Here is a 27,967-nt window from a genome sequence, read left to right as displayed (position 1 = left end):
AAAGTATATGAACAAATTATTATATAAGTGTCAATTTCTTTTTTAAATAATTGGATTCGTTATTGTTCTTTATTATTTTAGTACGAGGATGCTTAATTGCCTTGCACCCTATAAATAATTTTCTATTATTTCATATTAAATAAAAATTTGGTCAACTTATTCTACTTATATTTTAAATATATCATAATTGAGTAGTATATTCATAATGCTATGGCCATATAGTTGGGATAAGCCTAATGATCATGAGGATTTTTTTTTAATACATAACATATAGGGGCACCAAATTTCTACTTGACACTAGACTTTCCCTTGTCGACAGACTTCTGCCGGTCCAACACCTATGCCCTCCACCAAAACTACAAGCTCTCCTTCTGTTCACTCTCAAAGCTCAACTTCACAAATTCTAGTTCCTCTTATGGCAACCTTTGCTGCTCCAAATCCACCACCTCCATCACTACAGGAAAATCACTGATTTCCGGCGGCCACATTTCTAGCGGCTTTTCGGAACGTTTCCGGCGGCTTTTAAAATTTTTTTTAAAAAAAACTTAAACTATTTAAATTATTTAACAAATAACTATTAAAAGTTATATTAACTATTTAATTAATATTCATTATAATTATTAAAAGTTATATTCATTTTTATTTTATATTAAATATTATTTTTTATTTTAAATTTAATTAGGTAGTTAATTTTTTATTTTAAATTAATAATTAAAAAATTATTTATTTACTGTAAGAATATAGTTTAAATAATTAATGTTGATATTATAAACACATTTAGACAATTAGCAATTCGGTTGGTAGCCGAGTTTCATCCCAACTAAGCCCAGTTCGAATCCTCAAGGCATACAGGCGCGGGCGCACACTCGCGCGGGAGCGGGGGAGCGCGGGGTCTCGTCGTTGGCAGCTCGGGAGCGGGGTCTCGTCACGGTGACATTTTTTTTATTTGTTTTAATTTGACCGACATATTTTGACCGCCGGAAATCCGCCGGAATAAGTTGTTGCCGGTAAAAAACAGCCGAAATTTATTTTCCTACGCCATTTTTACCGATGGTAAATTAACCGCGTGGAAAACCGCCGGGAAACTACTAAACCACTGGAAAAGGTTCAATTTCTGCCAGAAAGGCAACCAAAAATTGGTGATTTTCCTGTAGTGTCGGCAGGACCATAGTCCTATAATGATAGAGGCCAGAAAAACTATTGTCTGACAATGGAGGTTAGAAGGTCTGTAGTTGGCGAAGGAGGTCAAAAGGACTGTAGTCAGCGAGCGATAGAGGTCAGAAAGATCGTTGTCTAGTGAAGAAGGTCAGAAGGACCGTAGTCGACGAGCGATGGAGGTTGAAAAGACCATTTTCGGAGGGCTATGGAGGCCAAAAAAATTGTTGTCTTACGATGGTGGTTGGAAGGATTGTAGTAGGTGAAGGTAGTTGGAATGACCGTAGTTGGCAGGCGATGGAGGTCAAAAAGGTCGTTGTCTAGTTATAAAGGTTGGAAGGATTGCAGTCCACGAAGGAGGTTGAAAGGACAGTAGTTGACGGGCAACGGAGGTCAAAAAGAGCACGAAGGTTGGAAGGAACCTAGTTGGTGAAGGAGGTCAGAAGGATCAAAGTCAACAGGTAATTGAGGTTGGAATGACCGTTATTAGCGAGAGATAGAGCTCAGAAAGTTCATTTTTTAGAAAAGGAGGTTCGAAGGACCGTAGTTGCTAAAGGAAGTCACAAGGATCGTAGTTAGCAGACGACAGAGTTTAGAAAGACCGTTGTTTAGTGAAGGAGGTCAGAAGTACTGTAGTCGGTGAAGGAGGTCGAAAGGACGGTAGTCGGTGGGCAACGAAGGTTGGAAAGACCATTGTCAGTGAGCAACGGAGGTTAGAAATATCATTGTCTAGCGACAGATGTTAGAAGGACCATAGTCAGTGAAACAGGTCAGAAAAATCATAGTCGGCAGATGGAGAGGTTTGAAAGACCATTGTCGGTGGGCTACTGAGGTCAGAATGATCGTTATCTGGCAACGGAGATCGAAAGAAAAGTAGTCGGTGAATGAATTCAGAAGGACCATAGTAGGTTGGCGAAGGAGTTATGAAAGATCATTGTCTGGTGATGAAGGTTTGAAGGACCGTGGTCAGTGAAGGAGGTCGAAAGGATTATAGTCAGCGAGCAACGAAGGTTGGAAAAACCATTATCGTTGGGATAAGAAGGTCAGAAAGGTCATTGACTTATGATGGAGGCTGGAAGGTCCATAATCAGTGAAGAAAGTCAGAAGGAAAGTAGTCGGCAGGTGGCAGAGGTTGAAAAGACATTCATCAACGAGCGACAGAGGTCAGAAGGACTGTAGTTAGCGAGAGACAGATGTTGGAAATGTGAAACTCTTTAATTAAAAGAAGTTAAACTCTTAAATATTGAGGTGTTTTTTGGTGTAATGGTTGGAATTTCATTAAGAAACTCTATAGTTAAGCATGCTCATCCCAGAGTAATTTGGGATGGGTGACCTACTGGAAAGTTATACCAACATGACAAAACGCTGATGCTCTTATATGATCAGGAAGTCACTTTCAATGTAATGAAAATTCTATGAAGTTTCCTAAGGATAAGGGTGAGGATTATATATTGTAGAGTGGATTCTATTTATTCTTGTGTAGAGGAAGTTATGGAGAAATTATTGTGTGATAGTTAGATGGATATATCATTAAGTAAGGATGATTTATGTGAGATCGAGTGAGATTCTATCCAAGGTATTAGTGAAGTCCCTATGATGTTTAGGGAGAGATTTGAAGTGCTAGATACATCATCCCTAGGGAGACCTTGGAGACCCCTTATAGAAGAGGTTTCTAAGTTGGAACATAAAGTATTGTATGATAACTTAAAATATGTCCTTTTAGGAGATGAGTCAACTTTACATATCATTATTTATACATAACTTACAAAAGATCGAAAAAATAAGTTAATTAGAGTGTTGAGCTCATATAAGAGAGCATTTTGATGGTCAATGAAATTTAGAGGATTAGTCCATATATTTATATATATAAGATCTCGTTAGAAGATGCCTATGTACTTAAAGATGGTTGGTAAAAAAATAGTGAAAAAATAAATTCAAAAATGGTTAGGTCTAGGTAATGTTTATCCTATATCTGAAAATGATTGGGTTAGCCCAATTCACTATATTCCAATGAAAGAATGGTTAAATTTCATGTCAAAAAAGGAAAGTGAACTTATTCCTACTATGATTATGACCATGTGGAGGATCTGTATTTATTATATAAAGCTTAATAAAGCCACTAGGAAGGATCAAATGCTAGAATAAAGTAGTTGGGGTTCCTTTCTCTTATATGACTACTCTGGTTATTACCAAATTCCCATTGCCCAAGAAGATCATGATAAGCAACATTCACAAGTTCTTATAGAACCTTTGCATTTAGATATATGCCCTTAAGTTTGTGCAATTCCCCTACAACATTTCAAAAGTGTATGATGCTGAATTTCTTTTATTTAATAGAGTAGGGCATTGAAATTTTCATGGATAATTTTTAGTCTTTGGAATGACTTTCAACATCTTCTTAGATCACTAAGGATTAGTTTTAAAGAGATGTGAGAAAAATAATCTTATGTTGAATTGGGAAAAATGCCTATTCATGGTGAAGGAAGGCATTGTCCTCGGACATAAAATATTTGAGAGGGGTGTGGAGGTCAATAAGGTGAAAATCCAAGAAATTAAGAATTTTCCACCTACTTCTATTAATGGATTTCATGGTTTTTTTTAGGTCAAATCAAATTTTATAGGCATTTCGTTAAAATGTTTTAAAATAATACTAAAATTTTAAGCCATTTGCTAGAAAAAGATAAACCTTTTGATTTCAACTCTAATTGTTTAACTATATTTGAGAAACTTAAGAGGTACTTAGTTACTACAACTATCATCTTTTCATCTCAATGGTCTCATAATTTTGAATTGATGTGTGATGATAGTTATTATGCCATTGGAGATGTTTTAGGAAAAAGATTTGATAAGAAATTTCATATCATTTATTATGCTTGTATAACTCTAAGTTATGCCCATATTAATTATATAATTACTTATAACGAGCTGCTAGAAATAGTTTTTGCCTTTGATAGATTTAGACCCTATTAATCAGTACTAAAGTAACTATTTCTAATGATCACTATGCCATCAAATACTATTAACCATGAAAGATGATAAATTAGATTAATTAGGTGGATTTTATTGCTACAAGAATTTGATATAAAGATTCTTGATAAAAAAGGATTTGAATATCAGGTAGTCGATCATTTGTTTAGGCTAGAGAGGGAGAATTCAAAAAATAATGATAATGATATTAGTGAAGTCTTACTAATGAAAAGTTTCTTTGCATTGCATTCATTGATGGTGCCTTAGTGTGGTGATATTATGATTTTCATTTTTAGTAGAGTAATATATGCTAACATGTCTTACACCATAGGCACAAATTTATACACGGTGCCAAATTCTATTTTTGAGATGAGCCTTACCTATTTAGAAAGTGTAAAGACCAAATTATTAGTTGTGTGTCCTACATGACAAGATATAACCCATCATTAATTAGTGTCATGATTCTAAGTATGGAGGTGTGACGCCCCAGGAATCCATAGTGAAAGGATTCGTCTGACAGTCTTGATCAATCTCCAATCCTGCTGCCTTGCTCGGACCTGAAAATGTCAACCACATATAATGAGCTTTATAAAGCCCAGAATCTTACAATATGAATTTTATTGGCCTACCTTTTTAAGGATATAAATTACTATGTTAAAAGAAGGGATAGATGCCAGTGGGTAGGAAATATTTTAAAAAGACATGAAACGTCTCTTATTTACTTGATAGAAGTTGAGATTTTTTATGTTTGGGGAATAGACTTCATGGGTCTATTTGTTCAAACTTTTGAAAGTTAATATATCTTAATAGTTGTTAGCTATGTCTCCAAGTGGATAAAAGGCATAGCCACTCCCAAAATTTATGCCCAATTAGTAATTAAAATTTTAAAATATATATATATCTTTTTACTAGATTTGGAGTGTCTAGATTCATTATAAGTGATGGGAGTAGCCATTTCTATAAAAAGATAGTGGGAAATTTAATTTGAAAACTTGGAACTAAGCATTGGATAGAAACTTCTTATCATCCCCAAACTAGTGGTTAAGCTGAGATAAGTAATAAGAGATTAACATATTTTTAGAAAAAAATGTAAGTTTGAATAGGAAAGATTGGTAACTAAGAATGGATGATGAATTATGGGCCTATATGATTGCTTATAAGACTCGCATTTGAATCTATTCCTACAATTTAACATTTGGAAAAGCTTGCCACTTGCCTCCAAAGTTAGAGTACAAATCTTACATGGAAATAAAAAATTAAATTTTAATTTTAACGATGCTGAAAAAGAAAAGGCTTATTTAATTGAATGAATTGGAATAATTTAAGAATGATGACTGCAAGAATGCAAATTTATATAAGAAGAATATTAAAAAATAGCATGAATGTAAGCTTGTTAATAAATAATTTAAGCTTGGACATGAAGCATTATAATATAATTCAAAATTAAAATTCTTTTATGGGAAACTTTAATCTAGGTGGTTAGGCCCATTCACTCTTATTAAAGTATATCTTGATGAAGCTATAGATATTAGGGATAATAAAACAACCCAAACTTAGGAGGGGGTGTTGATTACCTTAAAAGTTCAATGGAGCTGACTCATCTTGGGTAGAATTTCGGCATAGTCTGGATGAAGACTATAAACTTAACAATACTTGTGAGGAAACCCAATTTATTATCATTAATTACTAATTAGGATAGATTGTGTGCAAATCTTATTATGTTTATGTATAAAAGTCCATTTGATAGGTTTGATTTGTGTCTTATAAATATTATGGGAATGTTTGTTGTTATCTTCTGTGTTGGATCTCAAAATGAAATTTAAGCATAGCACTACAACACTGACTCTTAAAGTTCCATAGCATCGTGACAATAATTAAAACAATTAATTAACTTTGATCATGCCACAATACTATAGGAACACAATGTCGTAGTGTCAATTCTCCTCTTGTAGAATTGTGATATTGAGCTCACAAGTCACCTTGATCCCATTGACTACCGCAGTGCTTAGTCAAATCATAAATATGGTAGATGAAGCGTCGTTGTGACAGTCGCTTTGACTGTCACAACATGTCAAGCATCGTGTCAATCTACAAATCAAAAAGATTGCTCACATAATTTTCAAAGCCAGTTCCACAATGCTAGAACTATTTTGATATGTTTGACTCAGCACCTCAACACTTAAAAGGACAGTGTTGTACTGTCATCCAATTTATGAGGGATAGGTTATTTCTTTCTAACTCATTTATTCTTTGAATTTTCTAGTGCTTATGCCCCTATCATATTAGCTTGTCTTGACCCATTAGAATGACTTTTATGATCATAATTGGCAGGAAGAGGTATGGGTTGACTTCCTAATATTCTAGGATGTTTGTCAATGTAGACGTGAAGGAGTGGTATAATGGTTTGGTGAGTAAATCTATAAATTTTTTAGCATGGATTTGATAAGCATGGGGCTACTTAAAGTTCAAATTAAACAAAAAAATGAGATTTTTCTGGTGTTCAACCATATCTGGCCAAAGCTTGTATAGTCCAGGAATTCTTCATAAATATGAAGGAGCACCAAAATGGGTGTGTTTTTTACCATGATAAGTGGGTCCCCTTTACTCCAATTTCCATTAGCCAAATCTTGCAAACCCCAAACTACTAGTTTGATGGGGACAAGTATCTTAATTTTTTTACCTCTACCACTGACTATGAAGAAATACTCCAATTCTTAACCTCGAGGACCCTTAATGCCTAATGGAAAAGGAGATAAGATAACATTATTAACTTTTCTGCATTAGCCCTCACTTAAGAGTCTAAGGCCCAATATTACTTTATTCCTATAAAAGCTTATACCAATAAAAAACATAAGTGACGTGACCAAGTATAAGGTGGTCCTTAACTATTAAATCCAAAATAAATTTAATATTAATTTTGGGAAAATTATCTTTCAGCCTATCTAATATATTCTAAGGGTGTCAACTTTTAATTTGTGAGCTGCATGAATCTAGTAAGGTAGTAGGAAACCTAGGTGATGATCAAATATTATATGTGCTTACCCTAACTAGGTTTAAGATCTAGCCCTTAAAGTCCTCCTTTACAAAATAAGGAGAGAGATTTAGCAATCCAAACAAACCCAGCTTATAGTGGGGTTGAGATCCTAGGAAGCTAGGAGACCAGGTTATGGACCTCGATCTAGGATATAGTGGATCATATTGGGGTTTCTTCAGATCACTTTGGGTGGCAGTTAATAGGACTTAAATATGGGATGTATTCTCAATATGACCATATGATGTACAACACCAAAGGCAATATCAATACCAGGATGACTAAAATATAGCCATTGTCAGCATGTTGAAGAGCTGGGTTACCATGGACAGAGGAGTATGTTTCCAAGCCCACCCCTCTTCGATGTGTTTCTAGGATGGCCCTAAGCATTGTTAGCTGCTGCCTCAGTAATGAGAGTGCAGGAGGAAGAGGAGGAAGTTGATGAGTAGTGAGAGCCATACTAATGTTGTTTTGTTACTCTTAGTTTAGTTTTTAGTTTTTGCTTTCTTATTATATCTTTATTTCATTTAATTTCCTACATTTTAATTTTCTTGTATCTAGTTGTACTTTCGAATATATAATGAATACAATCAAGTATTTTATCAAGCTCATGAAAAATTTATTTATCTTCCTATATTGCACTTTCTATTTGAATTTTGAAAATTGAAAAAATCAAAGTCAATATCCTTAAGAATATAATATTACACAACTTTAAAATTTCTTTAATAAAATAGTTAAAAATAACAACTTCTCTTTTCATTTAAAATTAGTAATTTCTTATAAGTTAAATTCCTAATCCCTTAAGCACTTAACTGCATATAATGGATCATTTGATTTAAGGGTTAATGTGCATAAATTATTTAGATCAATTTTAAATCATATAATGCGTAAGTAATTAGTGAATTATGAAAACTTTAATGAAATTTAGATAATATAAAAGTTGAGACAATAGATAGGTATTCAAAATTAGTAAAGGTATTTTTGCAAATAAAATAAAAAAAGAAGTGTATAAAAATGGCTAAATATTGAAATATTAAAAATTGGTACCTACAATGTCTACCCTCGCTTAAAAATTTTGGAATCATAATACTTACAAAAAACTTATAGATTGATTAAGGAATTAACTCAATTTATGAATTCATCTAATCCCAAAATCGTTAATCCAAAATAAGTTAGTCAAATTTATCACCTATGCACTTAGGAGATTAATTTAGAAGAAATACTAATTAAAAGGAAAGTGATGACATAAATAATTTGCTAGAAATTTTTTTAACTTATATACTTTATGAATACTTCTATTATTAATTTTATATTTGTTCCAAAAATTGCATTCAAACAAAAGAAATTAATCCCATTACATTATGAATAATTTGAGGACAACAGAATTTGATAAGTAGAATTTTGCAAACTTTAAATTGCATGTATTGTTATAAAAGTCCTAGCTATGTTTATCTTTTTTATGAAGGAAAATTAGAAAAATATGCAAAAATTGGAGCAGTACTACAGCACTATAGAATTAGCACTGTAGCACTACATTATCCCCCAACTCTATAGCGCCACCAGAATAGCATTGTAGCATTCAAAGTCTCATATGAGTGCTAGAGAGCATAGCAGTGAGGCGCTGCCTATAGATTGTCGCAAGGCCAGATTGAGCGTCGCAACACCAAAGCACCTAGTGCCAATCAGGGGGAGAACACATGTCTATGGTAGTGTATAGCATTGTGTATGTGATTTGTGTAATGTTGTACTTTTCATTTTTCTTTGTATTGCTTTTCATGTAGCCCTAGAACCTTATAAATGTGGGGTGATGATGAACAATTTGAGACCTTATGACATTTTTTTTTTACTGATGTTAGGGATACTCTACCAGTTTGAAACCTATAGTCCTTTGAATCATTATGTAACATTTTCTTTATTCTCTTCACCCTCCAATCTCATAGGTCCTAGCTCGTCAGGTTGGCCTGCTAGTAACGTTTCGTACCTTTCATAGACAAATTTTGATCCAATACTATATTTTTATGAAAGTATTTCTCTATGAAAAATTAGGATGCTTTGTAAATCTAGCCATGGGAGAGAGACTTGAACTTTAGATTATTAGTAGTGCAATATATGTCGATATATTTTAGTGAGAATTCAAATTAAATCAATATTATTTTTATTTTGGTCATCCTCAAGTCTTTTTTTTTTTTAAGTCCATAATTGAAAATTGTTTTTATATGAATGGTTATGCTAGTAATTTAATAAAGAGATTATGGTAAAACGGCTTGTAATATATTAATTTAATTTGAAAATAGAATCGAGCAATGCCACTTGGCGACGAACCAAAGCTGGGTGAAATTTTTGAAAATGACTTTAAAAGGGTTTTTTTTTTTTTTTTATGATGATGAGGAACCGTGTGCTGCCACATCTGACTTCGTCGAGCGCGATTGTCGGTCCGTAAACCACGGCCACCCTAATGGGCCACCCAGGCCACAAACCCATAGTTGGCGCTTTGGAGCCCCCACTATAAGGGCCGATTGCCGCTCGAGGGAATCGAATTAAAGGTTAATTTGAAAGCATGGTTTTAGAAATACGTTTTAATGTTTTATAACACTATTACCTGCTATTGCCAGGAAAACCCCTCATGCACACAAGAAAAATTCTTTTTGACAAAAAATGTATTTGGAATTTCTTATGGTAAGAACTGATGGATTATAAATGAGCATTTACAATTGAAAATTGCTTTTTTTAACTTAAATATTTTGCTTCACTTTTTTATGCTAATGCATTTGTGTCATGGAAGTGTCAAAAAGAGTGTAAATTCAAGTTGGTGTGTTTGGTTCGGGTTTAACACTAAGGCTTTATTTGAGATAGTTTTCGTACTACTTTTTAGAATGGCTTTCTAGTACAAAATTTTCAAAAATTCAAGAAGTTTTTGTGCCAAAAAACTGTTTTAGAAAGCAAGAAGAAAGCCATACGACTTTTTAACTGCTTTCTAAAACAGCTTTTTTGGACAAAAAATTCATAAAATAAAAATTTTATATTATAAAGCTGCTTTAAAAAGCATTAAGAAAGCCAACCCAAATGAAGCCTAAGTTGATCCAAATCAATTTATTTTTGTTGCGGACTGGAACATTCATGGCGGTAGAGAGATAAAGAGCTCAATGTCTCAACTTGGAATGAAGATCTAGCACACATAAAGATAAATAAAGAGGGGTGCGAGATTCATACGAGACACCAATATTTTTACATGAAAAACCCTGAAAAAGGACAAAAATCATGTGGCAAGGCCCAGTTAAAATGTTTCCACTAGTTTTTGTAATCGATTACAAATGGTGCCCTTCCGCAGGGAGGAATTATTTGCTCAATATATCATATAGATCACATTACATAGTTGGGGTTAGAAGAATCCAATGATAAGGGAGTCATTCGCAAGAGAATGTTAGCCTATTCATTTGGTTGGCAAGGCTGTATTTGGGCAATGGAAATCAAAGGAGACTATAGTCGGCGGGCGACAGTATTTAGAAGGATCGTAGTCAAATGGAAACTGTGATTGTGGAGAACGTAGTTGATGGGCAACGATGGTTGGAGAGACAGTAGTCGACAAGCGATAAAGGTCGAAGGGAGCATCGTTAGCAGGGTGACGGTGGTTGGAGTGACCATAACTGATGGACTACGTAGGTTGGAGGGATCGTAACATTCGGTTGACGGTGGTCAGAGGGACCATATTCGACGAGCAATAGAGGCCAGAGGGACTGTAGTAGGCGAGTAATATATGTAAGAGGAATAGTAGTCGGCGGTTGATGGTGGTTGGATGAACCGTAATCAACAGGCGACTGTGGTCGGAGGAACCATATTCGGCGAGCGACGAAGGTCGGAGGGATTGTAGTCATTGGTTGACTGTAATTGGAGCTGAGGGAAAATAGTTGATTGGTAATGGAGGTCAGAGGGACCATATTCGGCGGGAAATGGTGGTTGGAGGGACTGAATGTTGTCAGTGGGTGATAGAGGTCAGAGGGACCTTAGTTGGTGGGCGATGGAGGTTGAAGGAATCATAGTCGACGGGCGACAATGATCAGATAAACCATAATTGACGAGTGATGGATGTTGGTGAGAGACGGAGGTCAAGGGACCATAGTCGGTTGGCGATGGTGGTCGAAGGGAACGTATATGATGGACGACGGAGGTCGAAGAGATTGTAGATGGCGGGCGACGGAGGTCGGAGGGATTGAGAGACATAGAAGGTATTAGCTAAGAAAAGAGGGACCTAGAAGGTGAGAGAGAAAGTGGCACTCAACAAAATGGAGAAAATAAAAAGCATGGGTGAAAGAACAAGATGAATCTAGTAGAAGAAAAGACCATGAGCAACTAGCCTCAATAATTCTTTTCTTACTATCATAATCAAACATTATATGAAGCATATAATTATTTATATAGATTACAATCTTAGTACAAATATCATACTCGTATGATAATGATTAAGTGCTTTTAAAACACATTGTAACTTATGTTATATAGTAGATTCATAAACTCTCATGAACTTTAATTTGTGCAATCTTAAATAATGAAATCACATAATATATAATAATAATATTTTCAATTATATATTTTTTTAATATGATAAAAAGCTCATATACATCATAGGTCATAGGGTCCATATTTTATTCTTATAATAACAAACTATTGATAAACAAGAGAGAGATGGATGTGCAAAAGAACCTATCTTCCTAAATTTGAGTCACAATTAATATATAGTTTTAGCATTCCTCTTTAGTAATGTGCCTTAGGAGATATAATTAGCAAGAGTTAACATACCAAAGATTTACATAAAATAATTTTGGTACAAATATATAGTATCAGGCCTCATAACTATAAGATATGCCACAAAAATGGAAAAATAAAAAGGACAAAAAAAAAACCTCCATTGCCATCCAAAGTTGGGTATCTTCTCGCCTTACCAGAAGAAATGGGAGGCATTTCACCTGTAATGATTGAAAAACAGCTCAGTTCTTGCTAAAAACAAAAACTGATAGAATTTTATTTAATTTATTAGCTCTGATGCTATGATCAATCAATGATTACACTTTCTTTTGAAGCTATAATTAGCTCCAATGGAGAAATATGGATTAGTAGGATAAGAAAAAGAAGAAGAAGTGGAACCCCTATGAAGCTAAACATTTGCTGTGATATAATAACCTTTCATAAACTATATGAGCTTATGTTGCACTCATAAAAATGATTAGTAAAAAAATGTTCTAAATAATGCCTGGTTCTAATCCAGAGATAAGATTCTGACAAGAGTGGTCACATGGATAAGGGCAGTCAACTTCTTTGGTAATTTCTCGCTCAAAGTACCAATCACCAACGGCTTCTGCAATAGTCTGAACAACAAAAAAAGGGCTCTTAATACTCATGAAAGCATAATCTGATAATATTCTATGAAGTCTTCAATGATCTGAGCAGTTTTATTTATGTAAGTTGCATTTCAATGAAATATGGAGAAAGGTTTCAGAAGTCTTTTTCAGCTATGGTTTCAATTTTTTATCATAAGATTTTCAGTTTCGATTGTTTGATCATTTCAGGATTTAATTTAGATTTCAGTTTTAGATATATATATATTTTTTTAATTTAATGTGATCACATAGCTTTGTCAACTGCTGAAGAGTTTTAGGCTTCGTTTGGGACGACTTTCTTGTTGCTTTTTAAAGCAGCTTTTTAGTACAAAAATTAAAATGCTAAAAGGTGCTTTAAAAAGCAGTAAGAAAGCAGTCCCAAATAAAACCTTAGTGAAGTTTCTTCTTATGAGCTTCGATTGAAATTTTTGAGTTTAGGCTGAAAATCTTAAAAATAGTCTAAATCCAATCGAAGTTACCAAAACTTAAACTGTGGTATGAGGACCTTGTTGTATACCTTATTATGTATTCTAGGAGAATTCTCAGCATACCATGAATCCTGCAATTCGCTCTGACAATGGGCAAAGCATGAGTTTATAAACATGCCTTCGTTCCTCGAACTTTCAAATGTTGTCAGTGCTGTGAGCATTTCATTCCTGAATCCTGCAAGAATGGTAGTTTGGTCTAAGAATAACAATGTTGTGATCATACGAGAGTTGCAATAATTTGGAAGCAGTTCTTATACAGAACTTTTACCATATTTTTCAAACTGAAGTCCTTAGTTGTTACAAGAAGAAGTATATAACTTGAAAATATCACAAAACCTGACTATTTGTTGTTTAATGTAGTTGTTAAAGGCCTTAGGATTTTGAAACTTGATAACTCTAGGTCTTATGATCTCGTGAAGATTATTTTTCCTGCGTTCTACTATATAAAAAGCATAATCTTCTACAACTTTAACTAGAATTGTTGCAGATTGGAATATTTATGGCGGTAGAGAAATAAGGAGCTTAACATCATAGCTTTGAACTAGGATCCATCACACATACAAATAAAGAGAGTGAGGTGTGCGAGAGTTATAAGAGGCATCAAGATTTTTACGCGAAAATCTGAGAAAAGAGGAAAAATAACGAGGCCTGACCAGGTTAAAATGATTCCACTAGTGTTTGTAGTCGATTACAAATGGTACCCTTCATCCGGGGGAAGGACTTGGCTCAGTGTATTATAAGCACATTACAATGTTGGGGTTGGAAGAATCAAATGATAAAAGAATCATTCTCAAGAGAACGTTGCCCTGTTCATTTGATTGGCGGTAGGAAGGACCATAGCCAACGGGTGACGGTGGTAGGAGGGACCGTAGCGATTTGCGACGGTGTTCAGAGGGACTGTGGTCAGTGGGCGATAGAAGTGGGATGGACTAAGTCAGATGGAGGTCGGAGGGACCGTAGTCAGTGGGTGACAGTGGTAGGAGGGACTGTAGTCGATAGGAGACGGAGGTAGAAGAAATCATAGTCTACGGCGACGGAAGTCAGAGGGACCGTAGTCTATGACGAGGGAGGTTGAAGGGACCGTAGTCGGCGGCAACAGTGGTCGAAGGGATCATAGTCAGTGGGAGACTGAGGTTGGAGGGACCGCAATCGGAGGGCGAAGATGGACGGAGGGACCATAGTTGATGGGTGAAGTGGCAGGAGGTACCGTAGTCAACGGGCGACAGAGGTCGGGGTGACCGTATTCGGCGGATGACAGTGGTCGGAGGAATCGTGGTCAGTGGACGACGGAGGTCAAAGGGACTGTAGTAGATGGACGACAGAGGTCGGAATGGTGTGTCGATGGTAGTTGGCAGAAGTCCGGATATGGTCGGCCACGGGTGGAGGTTAGGCGTCGGGTGGAAGTTCGACAGCAGTCGGCGGCCGAGCGGGGGTCGGAAGGACTGCAGTCGGGTGATGGTGGTTGGAAGAATCGTAGTCGACGGGCGATAGTGGTTGAAAGGACCATAATCAAACAACGGTGGTCAGAGAGACTGTAATTGACAAGCAACAATGGTTCGAAGAACCATAATCAACGTATGACAGCGGTCGGAGGTAGCCTTGTTAGTGGCTACCAAATGGAGGATCGACGATGATGGTCGGCTAGAAGTTTAACAACGGCGGCCTGGTAGCACTGATTTGATAGTGATTGTGCCAGGGTGGAGTTTCAGTATTCATCAAACCCCAGAGCTCTCCTCTTCCTCCTCTCCCCTTGTGAAGAATAAGGGGACAATTTATAGTTTTTTTTAAATGGCATGGCTAGTAAATAGGGAGTAGATCATGGGCATTTTGGGAGTGTTCCAATATACGACCGATATCAATTCCCACGATCATGGATCATTCATCAAGAATTGGAGTGTCTTAATGATGTTTGAATCTTGCGATCTTGGGCTCGTTGCATTCATATCATCGAGCCGCTCGATTTGACTATAAGCATATCATATTTGGATATCATTTGATCATTCAATTAATATTTTGAGCTTTCGAATAGGCTTTGGGCCCTCGATTTGGACCAACTTGGGTTCGGATTGGACCCATTTTTGTGTGTTGGTTCGTCTCTTCGAGACATTCAGTTTGACTTTAAGTTTACAGAATTCAGAGTTCATATGGCCACAAATTTAATTTTAGAAGTTTCCTATTCATATTTGTATTGAGATTCATGCCCGACTAAATAATTTTTTAATGACATGTCAAGATCAATACAGTGAAACTGATGCCATAGTGTCTACTTTATACCACTTCAACGGCAATAATCTTCTAGAATTGTAACCTGAAGAATCAGAGGAATGAAGTTCTGAATCACATCTATACTTCTAAATGATGGGAAGGATAAACAAAAGGCTGATCAAAATTTGTCTTGATACAAAAATTGGTGAAATTTATATTATAACAAAAGAATCAAATTTAATGATGAGTTTTCACTTAGTATTTAAACAAATTTTTTAAAACTGTGGCACGAGACAAAGTTTAATTCTCTCAAATAGTTAAACAGCAAATTATAAATCAATAGTTGAACAGAAAATTTTCACATTTCAATTAATCTCATTCACATCTCTGTTACACAAAAACAGGTTAAAAGAATGACAGCAAAGACAATGTCAGGACATTAGATTTGTTCACCTTGAAGAATACTGATCTGGCTAGGAGAACAAGACGCCAGATCTGACTTGCAACGGCTCCAATGTCCTGTCGGATCGGCTGATGGTGGCACAAATATATGGCCAATCTGTTTAACATAAAGAATTCAAATTATCATATTAAAAGTAGAACATCCAAATGATTGAAATAAATAGAATTTCCAATTCCTCACCTGATAAGTATCATAAGCAGAATTCAGAATGAAAAAAGGATTTCTGATGAAAGGAAGATTATATTGAGGGAAGAAGCACTGCAAGAGCAAATAAGCATTATCAGCCAATAGGATGTTTACTGCTTTTACCATTATCTACTTAAAGTAGTAAAAAGAGATCAACCTGACTGGGGAAGTAATGAGAAGCCAAGCACGCCTTGTTTAAGTTGTTCTCTACTCCCTACAACATTGACTTCTTGTTATTTAAATTTGTAACTTAAATGGAAGACAGAAACTGACCTGTAGCTTAACCACACTATTGAAAAAGGTTCTTATGGTGTCATTGCCAGTTATGTCGTTCCTGAAAATTTAAGAATAAAGATTAAGAAAGCCTTATTAATTTGAAATAATAACTTAATGAAGCAGTAAGAAGATTACACATCAAGGAAGAACCCTGCATCACTCATGCATTTTACGATGGTCGAATCTGGGAGCATCTGAGAGAGAGAATCCAATTGTACATGGTCAGCCTTTGGCCTATTTGCAAGTCACTTTTTACTTTTCATTTTCTTTCTCATGAGGTTGTTTCTCCTGATGTTTGCAATTTTATTACTCATGTTGACTGGGGCACGTTACTCAAAGAGATGCTTATAAAATTCCTGGACAGTTTGGAGAAGCATACATAATCATAAATTCTTTTTGTTTGTTTGTTTTTTTATTTTTTTTTGGGAATGATGGGCAAAAATTTATAGTGTGTGGCTTGGACTCATGGCTTTAGAGGAATAATTTTCTCCAATGAATTATTGAGCTATGAATCTTTTCACTCAATATAAATAATGGTTTCCATTTTTTATATGCTAGAAAATTTGAGACGGTGAAGTGTAGGTTTTACGTCTCTGCATTGCATAAAAAATCAGCACGCACAAATAAGAATTGTAAGGACAAAAATTTTTTACATGACAACTCCGAAAGGGAAAAACAACAAGGCCTAGCCCAGTTTAAATCCATTATATAATAGGTGATATAAGAATCATTCCTTCTTCACAGTTGAAGAAGATAAGATTATTTGTAAACAAATATATAATTTTTCCTAGGAAGATTATAGAAATTAAGTATCCACAGATGAATAGTTTAAATACCCCTTAGTCCTTGCACCCTCTTCTCCTTTCCTTCTCTTTTCTCATGAGAGGCTCCCAACTATCTTGTGTTCCCGGTTCCTCCCCCTTTCAAGTTCAAGTGCCCCTCCTTTAGGTGAATGAAGTGCTTCTTACCTAACTTCTAATTCTTCTCTCAAGAGAATCATTCACTATCTTGTATAGGCTCCCATAAAATAAGATATTTGATAGATGATTTGTATCCCTCCTTGAAGCTCCACCAACCCTTTTTTTAGTAAATGAATTGATCTTGCCTCCCTTCTCTTCTCCATTTTTTATCCGAAGAGAGGCCCTCTACTATCTTGTATAGGCGGTACCTCCCCATTTCAGGATCCAGTTCTATATTTTCCTAAATAGGTGTGAATATTCTTCTTTTAAGCTCTAGTGCCCCTCTTTTAGGATAATAAATTACTTTTTCCTCCCTTGCCTTCTCCAATTCATGTCCAAGGATAGGCCCTCCAATTAGGGGTGTCAATTCGGGTCAACGGGTCGGGTTCGGGTCCAACCTGAACTGACCCGAGCTTAAATGGGTTGACCCAAACCCGACTTGTTTTTGTAAACGAGACAGGCTTTTCCACCCAAACCCGACCCATCGGGTTATCGGGTTGACCCGAATTGACCCGCAAACCCGAATCCCTTGGGTAGAGTACTAACGCTAGTCCGCTACTCCGTGCATAAGTCTGCATCTGACACGAGTACGAGGAAGGCACCAAGGTGAACAAGGTTGAGCCGCATGTGGGAAGCATTCCATCCTGTGCGGAATGATAGTAGTGTGGCCGTGCAGGACAGCAGGAGTGCGGCCGTGCGGGATAACGATAGCGATAGCTCGCGGGATGCAACCGATTGACGGGATGTGATGGTGCGATCGATTAACACGAAACTAGGACAGCGGCAGGCCTAAGCTACTGATTGATGCGAGACCTAATGCGATTGACGTGAGACACAATTGTGATGAGATGCAACATCCGGGTCCATCGGGTTCAACCCGCAGGTTTCTGGGTCAACCCGAACCAGTTCAAATGGGTCACAAATCCAAACCCAGACCCACCCCATTTCACAAATGGGTTAACCCAAGCCCTGATATTTTTGGGTCGGGTCGGGGTCAAGTTTCGGGTCGTGTCAAAAATTGACACCCTACCTCCATCGCCTTGTATTGGCGATACCTCTGCCTTCACAAGCTATAATAGTATACTATCCTGGATAGGTAATATCACTCTTTCAAGCACCAGTGCCTCTCATTCAAAATAACAAAATGATTTTACCACCTTCTCTTCACTAATTCATCTCCTAAGAAAGATCCTCCAATATTGTGGGCTCCAAAATTTTGCGCCACGACTTCTCCGCGACCCCCTTCTTCTCTTTCGGGTTATCAAGGAGAGTTTCAATGAGTAGATTCTGAGAAAAAATTTCAGAGGCAGATTAGGTTTTAAATAAGAAATTATCTAAAGATTTTGCCCTCATTTTGCGAGGACTTTATGATCTGAGTTCAAATTTTCCTTTAGGTGTAATCCCCTATAGTTAATTACCCCTCCCGATAGCAAGAGAGAACTTTTGATTAGGGCTAGTCATCAAACAAATACATAGATGTACTTAGTATCTAGTGTATCGTAGTAGCAATATTTTGTATTTAAAATTTAAAATTTAAAATTTACCACCTCATACTTAAAGCAAATGATGGGGGGAATGATTATGAACCCGATTAGGATCCTATTGTTTTGTCGTCCCGGACCATCGTGGTCCTTAGTCTGAGGAGATACTCGTCCAAACATGACAAAAGGATCCGGTAGGCATGAGTTGCATCGTCTAAGAATATCTTGTAAACCTGGAGTTAATATTTTTCTAAGGGGACAAATTTGAATTCACCTTAGTAAATAGAGGGCTTTGTGCCCTATTAATTATATCCTATTGATTCATATCTCAAGGATTTGAAGCCATTAGGGAACATGCGGGCTCTGACTGACCAGAATTTAGTGGTGCCATTTAGCGATAAAACCACCTGGTTTAGAGCGTACTAGCCATAACCATTTACATGTGGTGTTAATTGGTGGAAACATCATCAGTTAGAAGACATGTTCCATTTCCTTACTAGCAATAGACTAATTAAGAATGAATCCTACTGATATTCTCGATCAGACATCTGCCCTTTATAAATAGAAGTACTTTTCGGATTTGTCCACCATGATAAATTATTGCGGAGGATGGATGGATTTTGCTTTAAGTGTTTGATGGTTAATTATAATTTTAAATATCTTAGGCTTTTGGTAATTTTGAGTTTTGTTTTTTCATGAGAATTTGGGAGGCATTTTTTTATTTGTGGTCCTCTTCAGTTGAGATTTTCTATCAACACAGTCATCGTCGTGGTTCTTATGGGCAATTCCATTTTTTCACTTAAACCTTATCGATTCTGTCTACTTGCTGATAGAAAATTGGGTTCATTATCGGTTTACGCCTTTACTAGTGAATTTTCTTTATTAAAGACCTTGAAAGCCTAATATGAATGTATGAAATAAATATCCTGGTCGACGCTATTATTGTATATTTGTTTGATAGATCGAGCTGTATTAACTCTATACATTCACATAGAAGGATTTGGCTCGAACTTAAATTCATTTTTTGACCCATGCAATATCCTCAGACGTCACGTATGTACAACACTCTCTAGGGCCCATGCGAGTATAGGCTTTTGCATGTATTTTGTAAAATGCATTTGAATAGTAATTGTGTGTATGTAGTGCAGCAGGTGTACATGGCACATTTGCTTGTTAACATACTCATATATGTATTGGTGCATTTATATGTATGCACATTTTGGCATGTGTATTTTACATCTAACGTGATGTGCTTGATATCCAATTTAGTGACTTAATGCACTAACATAATATATAGTATATTTACATAATATGCATATATGTTGCATTTTGCATTTCCAAGTTGTTTAGTCATGCTTGCATGATAGTTTGCATGTTTTGTAGCAGCTTAATGCAATAGCATATAATATGTATGTATAATGCATGTTGTATATTACAAAATGTACTTTGCATGCAACAATGTATATGTAGATGGTACATTCTTATGTTAGGTGAGGATGCCTATAACATGTTTACTCATCCTTAACTACACGCAATCATGATATGCTTGTATTATATACTTGTATATATGTACTGCATTTTATATGTATATGCGCAGTGCATTTTGCATATTATAGTGTGTATATGCATAATGCATCCCACATATTGCAAAGGAATACATGTCTGTTAATGTATCAACATGCATTTCGATGCATAAGGGGGTGCTTTTAAAATATTCAGATATGATCAGCCGTGTAAGTGACTATAGCTGATGAGCACACATGATTTCATTTTGGCATTTACAAATATTTTCTGTTCACTTGTATGAGTGTTGTTAATCCAGTGGCGTGGCATTGCTCTATAGGTTATTTGTTGCTTTATACAAGTAGATTGTCGGGCACCAACGAATCTCCTGGAGTTTCTCGCAGGCACTTGTATTGTTGTAATCATGCATTTGTCATGATCTTTGGACTTAGTTTATAAATGATATGTTGCATGTCTATGTTCGTATGGAATAACTCATCTTGGTGGTATATCTACCACTGCTGCTTAGAGGTAAGCTGATATATTCATTTACATATTGATGCTTATGAGTTGCAATCATCATCGATTTCCCTATGCATGATAATTAGCAAATTGCTATGTTTGCTTCATGTTTACCTTCACCGCACATAAGGATTAGCATGTTTGTCCTCATGTTGATTGGAGCCAACCGTATGGATGTCACTACATCCATTGTGCATCGTCTATTTAATCTTTGCTTGCTAGAAAGTATTGTCTTGAGCTGAATAGTATTGACTATGCACAAACTTCATTTACCTTTAATTCACTAAATGTATGATGTCATTATGCTCAATTCGCATGATATCCCTCTACTCGTAGGGGGCAGCTGTATTTGATTGCATGGCTGATGTGAGTATTACATGTCAACTGCTATCATATGCAAGCAATTTACAATATTATTCAGGGGCTTTGCACATATTTTTGCAATCATATTATACATTTCGTTCAATTTCATTGCTTCTTGAGTTCAATGTGCTTATCTGTGTCATGGCTAGTATCAACTGTGGGAGGACTACACTTAACCTGAACTTGATATGTCTTTGATGGATTAGTACATTCATCAAGAATTCCTTCTTTGTGGTGTTTGCAATTCACTTGATCCTACTTGTAAATTAGTAGGTTTAAGGTCACAAGTCGCTTTAAATTTTTGATTATTCATCATTCGTCCTCTTTTACATGATCAATAAAATAATATTATATGTATGGAAGTTGGACCTTCTAATATTTTAATAAGGATATGGAAATGCTTAGGAGATGAAGGGATTTATTGGCTTACTAAACTTTTTAATAATATTTTGAAGACTAAAAGAATTAAGTTAATGTGTCATACATTAAAACTATGGGAGAGAGTAATTGAGCATAGGTTATGACATGGTGCTAATGTTTCTCAAAATCAATTTTGATTCAAGCCAAGTTAGGTCTACTATGGAAGCTAAACATTTATTGAGAGGTTTGATGGAGAAGTATAAAGATAATAAGGAGAATCTACATATGATATTTATTGATTTAGAGAAAGTATATGATAATGTTCCAATAGAAGTTCTCTAGAAAGTTCTAGAAAAGAAAGGACTTAAGAATGCTTATAGTGAAGTCATTAAGGATATATATGTAGGAGCTAATACTAGTGTTCAAACGCAAGTTGGTTTGACCAAGTATTTTTCCTATTACAGTTGGATTACATCAGTGATCAACTTTAAGCTCATATCTTTTTTCTTTAGTTATGGATGTTCTTACTAGACATTTGTAAGAGGATGTACCTAGTATATGATTTTTGCTGATGTTATTCTTCTTGTTGATAAGGATAGAGAGGGAGTTAAAGTAAAACTTAAATTATGGAGGTTTACCTTAGAGTCTAAATATTTTTGTTCGAGTAGAAAAAAATCCTAACACATGGAGTGTAATTTTATTAATAATAGATATTGGAAGGGGATTGTGAATTTGGGTGATCAAGCCATTATAAAGAGCATACACTTTATATATCTAGGGTCTATTGTTCAATGTGATGGTGAAATAGATGGGAATATTATTACTAGAATTCAAGTTGGGTAGTTGATGCAAAGGAATGCATTGGGCTTATTCTGTGATATAAAAATACCCTTCAAACTTTAGAAAAAAATTATAAGATTGTGGTGATACCTATAATGCTTTATGGTACAAAATATTGGCCATTAAAAGAGAAGCATAAAATTAAGTTAAGTGTTGCATAGATGAGGATGCTCAGATGGATGAGTGACTTTATTTTTTTGATACAAAATGTTAAACAAGTATATATACATGAAAAGGCTGGAGTAGCCCCAATGGAGGATAAGATTAGAGAGAGTCGCCTAAGATGATTTGATCACATAAAATATTAGCCTTTCGATGACTAGGCTAGGAGAGTTGATGTATTAGATCTGACCTATGTTAAGAAAGGTATAGGTTGACCTAAAAATACTTGGTTAGAAAGTATTTGAAATGAATTTTTTTAAATTAGATTTAAATGATAATTTGACTCTTAATAGGTGATAATGGAGAAAAAGGATTCATGTTGTTGACCCCACATAGTGGAATAAAAGCTTGTTGTTGTTGAGTTTGTTTATAAAAAGTAAAGGATCTCCCTATCTTAGTGTAAATATGTCATTAATCTTTTGGAATTAACTAGAATCCAAGGTTACAAATTTGCTAACACTCCCATACATAATCACAAGAACCTCTATAAGAGGAAGACCTTAAAAATGTCTCTTGCTAAGACAAGCAAATTGGGAAGCTAAGATATTTTGTAGTGACTAGATTAGACATATCTTTTGATTTTTGGTTAGTCAAAAAACATATGTAAACTCCTATACAAAACCATTGGGAAACAGTTATGCACATCCTCATATGTATCAAAAAGGTTATTGGGAAAGATTTCTTTCATACTAAATATGGTCATCTAAATGTTGAAATGTTTTTTTTGAGGTTGGTTACATATGATGGATTTATTAATGCTACAAAATCTTTCATTGCATCTATTTTTTTTTATGGAAGGAACCACAGTCTTATGGAAAAGCAAGAAGTAATTTGTTATTGTTGGCTCAAGTGTGGAAGAAGAATATAGAGTTACGCCTTAGGCATTGTTTGGAATGACTTCTTACTGTTTCTTAAAGCGATATTTTAGTACCAAAAAAAAATTTAAATAAAAATTTTTCTACTAGAAATCTATTTTAGAAAGCAATAAGAAAGTTGTCTCAAAAAAAGCCATAGTCTATGTGAATTTATAACATATGTTGTGACAATTGCATTGTCATTTACATTGCATGTAATCTCATTTTTCAAGAAATAATAAATTGTACGAAAGTATAATGTCATTTTTCTTGTCATAGTGCTTTTCAAAAAGATTGATACATATCATGTCCCTTACTCAAAACAACTTGGATTTCCTGAGTCTTATATTCAGTTATGGCTTGTTGACATATATGTTGGGGTTGTCATAGCAGGAAAGAACAAATTTGGAATTATTATTTATAAAGAATACTTGATAAAAAGAATATATTATATCCTTCTTATTTAAATTCTTTCTCTCATTATTTATTTCCTTGTCATTCTCATGTATACTTATTTATAGAACCTTATATTCTATTAATAAAAAGTGAGAGGAGCTATAAATAATTTATTTAGTCATGCTCATCGTCAAGGAAAAAGAAAGGGAGGGTGAGAGGGTAAGACCAAAGGAAGGGAGCAAAAAGAATTCCTTAAATAGAATTAGGATCCTAAGAGATACCTTTTGTGCATTAATCAATCCCTTTGGAAGAAGATCATTTATGATTGCCTCCCATATCCGTTTCCCTCTGAAGTGAAGGACAAATGCCTACGTGCTCAAAGTTATGTGGATAAGAGGTTATTGCACAAGTAAAAGGTAACAAACGAGAAATTTTAATAATACAAATATAAAACGAAAGCTTACACCATCACTGTAATTTGAATCACCAGCGAAAGAAGCACCATCACAGTAGCGAAGCTTTACTCTATTCCAATTATAGAAATCTGTTCTTTGACAAGACAGTACATTTATTGATTTCTCTTAGTATTTCATACCTACATGCATATAAGATTATGTTGTAATTGACAACTAGAAAGATTACAACTTTATTATTTTATACTTAAATTATTACCTTGTTAGTTCCATAATAATTCCATGATTAAAATAAATTGGATGGTTAGAATAATTTAAAAAACTAGAATCACTATTTATCATTCTAATAATAATGGATTATTTTAGTAAGATGGCAATGAACCAAGTGCATTTCTTTTATTGATAACATAGATACTTGATTAGTATTATTAAATAGATAACACTTCTATTAAAATAATATTGACCAAAACAAATCCTTCATCAATTCCTTAAAAATATATATATTTCTTGGATCCAAATTTTCCCATAGGTAGCACCAGAACCTTAATAATAAAAATAACAAACAAAAAATGAAAAATAAGAAGAGAAAGAAAACCTAGAGTGAGAAGCTTCGAGATTTCAATACATTATTGAAAGTATAAGACTTGAGTACAAATGACTTTTCAATGCTCCCCCCTTATCCTATTTTATATGTTTAGGCCATCCTTGTCCTTATAAGAGAATTTCTTATAAAATGCATGAAGCATGTGGCTTGAATTCACAAAGAAAACATGCATATGAATTTGTTGGTAAAGCCAATTAACACTAGGAGAAGTCATTGTCCGATTTGGACAAATGTTAACAAGTAGCTTTAAAGCTCAAGCGAGTTGTTGTTCTATGATATGAGCAGCCTTGAATGACATAGTTTAATTGGTTGGGATTACAAATGTACACTACTTGTATTATTTGTGCAATCTAAGAAAGTTTAATTGTTGCCCTTGATAGACATAGTATAATTATTGAGTATATAAGCTATGATCACAATCAAATTCTATGTTACTTAACATCTCTATAAAATATTACTTATCTACAAACATTGATTCTATATGTGTTTCTAAAAGAAACTTAATTGTTATTATGTCTCTTTGGTTTCTTTGTAAAATATCATCAAATTTCAAAACCCTTGAAGTTTTACGGAAATTTTCCATTATTCTGTATGATTCTACAACTAACACTCACACATGCATATCGAAGTGAAAATATAAGAAAATAAGAGAGAAGAAGAAAATGGGGAAAGACCATATATACCAGGGTTATTAATGGGATCATCACTGAGGATGCCTGAAAAAACCTCTAGTCTATTCATGTATCGAGTGGACCCACGTCTTGTTCTCGATCGTTGAAGGCATGACAATACATTGTTGCACCACCCACCACCCTACACCCGAACATTGCCGAGGAACAGTTATTATAATATTGAAGCTATAATTCTATTGAACAAAAGCTATAAAACCTTCAAGAATGAATCAAATTGCAAACAGGTTAAAATGTCTTTTGATAATAAATTTCTAGTAAAACAATTTTTATTACAATACATTAATTTCATTAAGAGAAATATTATTTATATGATATGTATTAGCAAATTAAATGAAATTCACCTACCACCTAAGGCCTTGCAATGGATCACACTATTCTTTACATATAACATGATAAATGAACACACGTATTAAGCTTATTTTAGCATTATTTATTTTTAAAAGACAAAAATGGTACAAGTTGATGATCAGCTTTATCTATGAGTAGAAAAGTATACTCTTTATAAGCTTATAAAAAACTCTTGCAACTTCTGTTCAATTACCAAAATTTGGAAGGATGATAGTGTAATTGGAAAGCAATTCTGAGCCCACCGAGTGAGAAGAAATAATTATGTGCGTAGACCGGATGTAGAAAGCCGACCGTAAATCGACCAACCAGAATGCGTCACATCAGCAATACCGAGCCGCGGTATCGAGCAAGCGGTGACGTGGCGCATTCTAGTTGGTCTCCGGAATGCGTTCGACGTCCGCACAAAATAATTAATCCCTGAGTGAGAGAGAGTAAATATATTTTTCTTAAATGGAATGGTTGTTCATAAGCCGTGTCAATATTGCAAATTTTTTTTAGGAGACATTTAGGTTAATTAAGACAAATTCACACATACATCGTAAAACTCGAATAAAAAACCTCTTAGTTAATAGTCAAAGCACCCAATCAACATACCAAAATGAGCTGCGTATAATGCACAAATTTGATTCACTACATTTTTAAAAGAGAAATCGTTTTAAATGTAGTTTTGTTTGGGAAGCATTGCTGCAGTTGTTTCTAAAAGCTACGATTTGATATGATTTATCAAATATTCACTGAATGAGATGGCATACTTGTAATTACAATTATAACATTTATGCATAAAAGCCTCATTTCATTATTTTTCTGGGCCAAATTGATCGGTAAAAATATTCTCACTAAAGAAGGAAAAAGAAGATTACCTCAAACTGCAAAAGCCAATTGCTAACGCCGGTCCCCTTTCCTCTGTGGAGGTGGTAGGCCGGTGGGCTCCCATCCAGACAAACTGCATCAAGAATTTATTCTAAATTCGTAAATAATTCGCTTTTTCAATTTTCACATCTTTACAATTTCACATGCAAATATTTATTTTAATATAAATTAATGATAAGGAGATCTTAAACAATTCTAAAAAAAAAATTCTATTTTCATAGCATTCGAATGGGGAGTCCGACGGCTAAACCGCCGGCGGAGCCGTCGGTCCATAAACCGCCGGTGCAAATCACCGGTATTTGCCATTTTTCCTGTAGTGTTCTCTATCGAGGGAGGAGAGAGAGAGAGAGGGGATTTAGAACTTACCGGCTGCCATAGACGAAGCACGAGGGAGAAGAGTCATATTTACAAGCAGCCTCTGTTCCGTCTTCTTCCCTTCCGGTTGTCGCCGGAGAGATTCGACGATTCTCCAATTAGCGCTGTGTTGGACTAATATCGCCGTCCATATTGCCAACAATCTCAATTTCCTCATCCCCTACAGCCGATTTATTCGCAGATTCGGTATGAAATTTACAAACAGAGAAGGAGAGGCTGAAACCGAAAGAGAGAGAGAGAGAGAGAGAGAATGTGCGTCTGTGGGGGAAGAAGGGCAGAGAAAGTGTCAATTGGGGAAGAAAAATTTCAGTTTGTTTTCGTTTCAGTAAGGATGAAACATTGCTATCTGATCCGACAACGAAAGAAAGGAATTTAATTTGATTATTTCGCTTCTATTCGAAAATCGCGACTCCGAAAAGCAAAAATTGACTTGACTAAAATTCAAAGTCCGACTACAGAGAGAGAGAGAGAGAGAGAGAGAGAGAGAGTCGCTACTGAATGGAGGGATTTTCTGCTTTATCTCCACTGGTTTTCTTATTGTATATATATATATAACCCCGCCATTAATGGTTTTCTAAATTACCTCTAAAGCACTTTTGCTGTAATTAATTAGTGCTGAAAGAATCAATTACAAACCCCGCCATCCTGCTCCTGCTTTCGTTATGGCTGGAAGTACTTTATGTTAATCCAAGGACTGATGAGGCTACAGAACAGGGCCATGCTTATGACCTTAGTGTGAAAAGCAATGTCGGTCGTATTGATAGATTTGTAGCGAAAATGATTTGAGGTGCTCTTAGCGCTGACTTTTCTCACTCCAATCATAGGAGTCCTATGGATGCAATTTTAGGAGATCCTCCTCCTTGATATCTAAAATACCAAGGGAAGATTATCTATGTGACCTGAGAATACTTTTTGAATGACTTTGTCAATGCAATCTAAAAATGAACCAACTAAAGTGCGCATTCGACATCACTTCAAGAAAGTTTCTAGGTTTTGTGGTCAGACGCTTGTTCGTAGCAAAATTAAAGCTATCCTTGAAATTCCACTACCTAAAAGTCTTATTCAATTGAGATCTTTTTAAG

At 35.2% G+C, this 27,967-nt stretch overlaps 1 protein-coding gene across 1 annotated transcript; it reads right to left on the bottom strand.

Moving 5' to 3' along the window:
* Nucleotides 1-11,854: 11,854 nt before the first annotated feature.
* LOC110111894 (pectin acetylesterase 9) lies at nucleotides 11,855-27,327 on the bottom strand. The gene is made up of 14 exons (XM_028694752.1): nucleotides 26,877-27,327; nucleotides 26,501-26,583; nucleotides 25,284-25,413; nucleotides 24,048-24,127; nucleotides 23,810-23,951; nucleotides 16,733-16,736; nucleotides 16,279-16,377; nucleotides 16,141-16,201; nucleotides 16,025-16,081; nucleotides 15,862-15,939; nucleotides 15,672-15,777; nucleotides 13,043-13,188; nucleotides 12,429-12,513; nucleotides 11,855-12,114 (listed from the first exon to the last, which is right to left on the bottom strand). Exons 1-14 carry the CDS (start codon nucleotides 27,040-27,042, stop codon nucleotides 12,002-12,004), a joined length of 1,350 nt encoding a protein of 449 aa, XP_028550585.1. The 5' UTR covers nucleotides 27,043-27,327; the 3' UTR covers nucleotides 11,855-12,001.
* Between the last annotated feature and the right edge of the window lie 640 nt (nucleotides 27,328-27,967).

Source organism: Dendrobium catenatum, unplaced genomic scaffold, assembly GCF_001605985.2.
Source record: "Dendrobium catenatum unplaced genomic scaffold, ASM160598v2 fragScaff_scaffold_542, whole genome shotgun sequence".
Lineage (NCBI taxonomy): Eukaryota > Viridiplantae > Streptophyta > Magnoliopsida > Asparagales > Orchidaceae > Dendrobium > Dendrobium catenatum.
The sequence above is the reverse complement of the archived record's forward strand: the minus strand, read 5'-3'. Positions and strand labels throughout refer to the sequence as shown.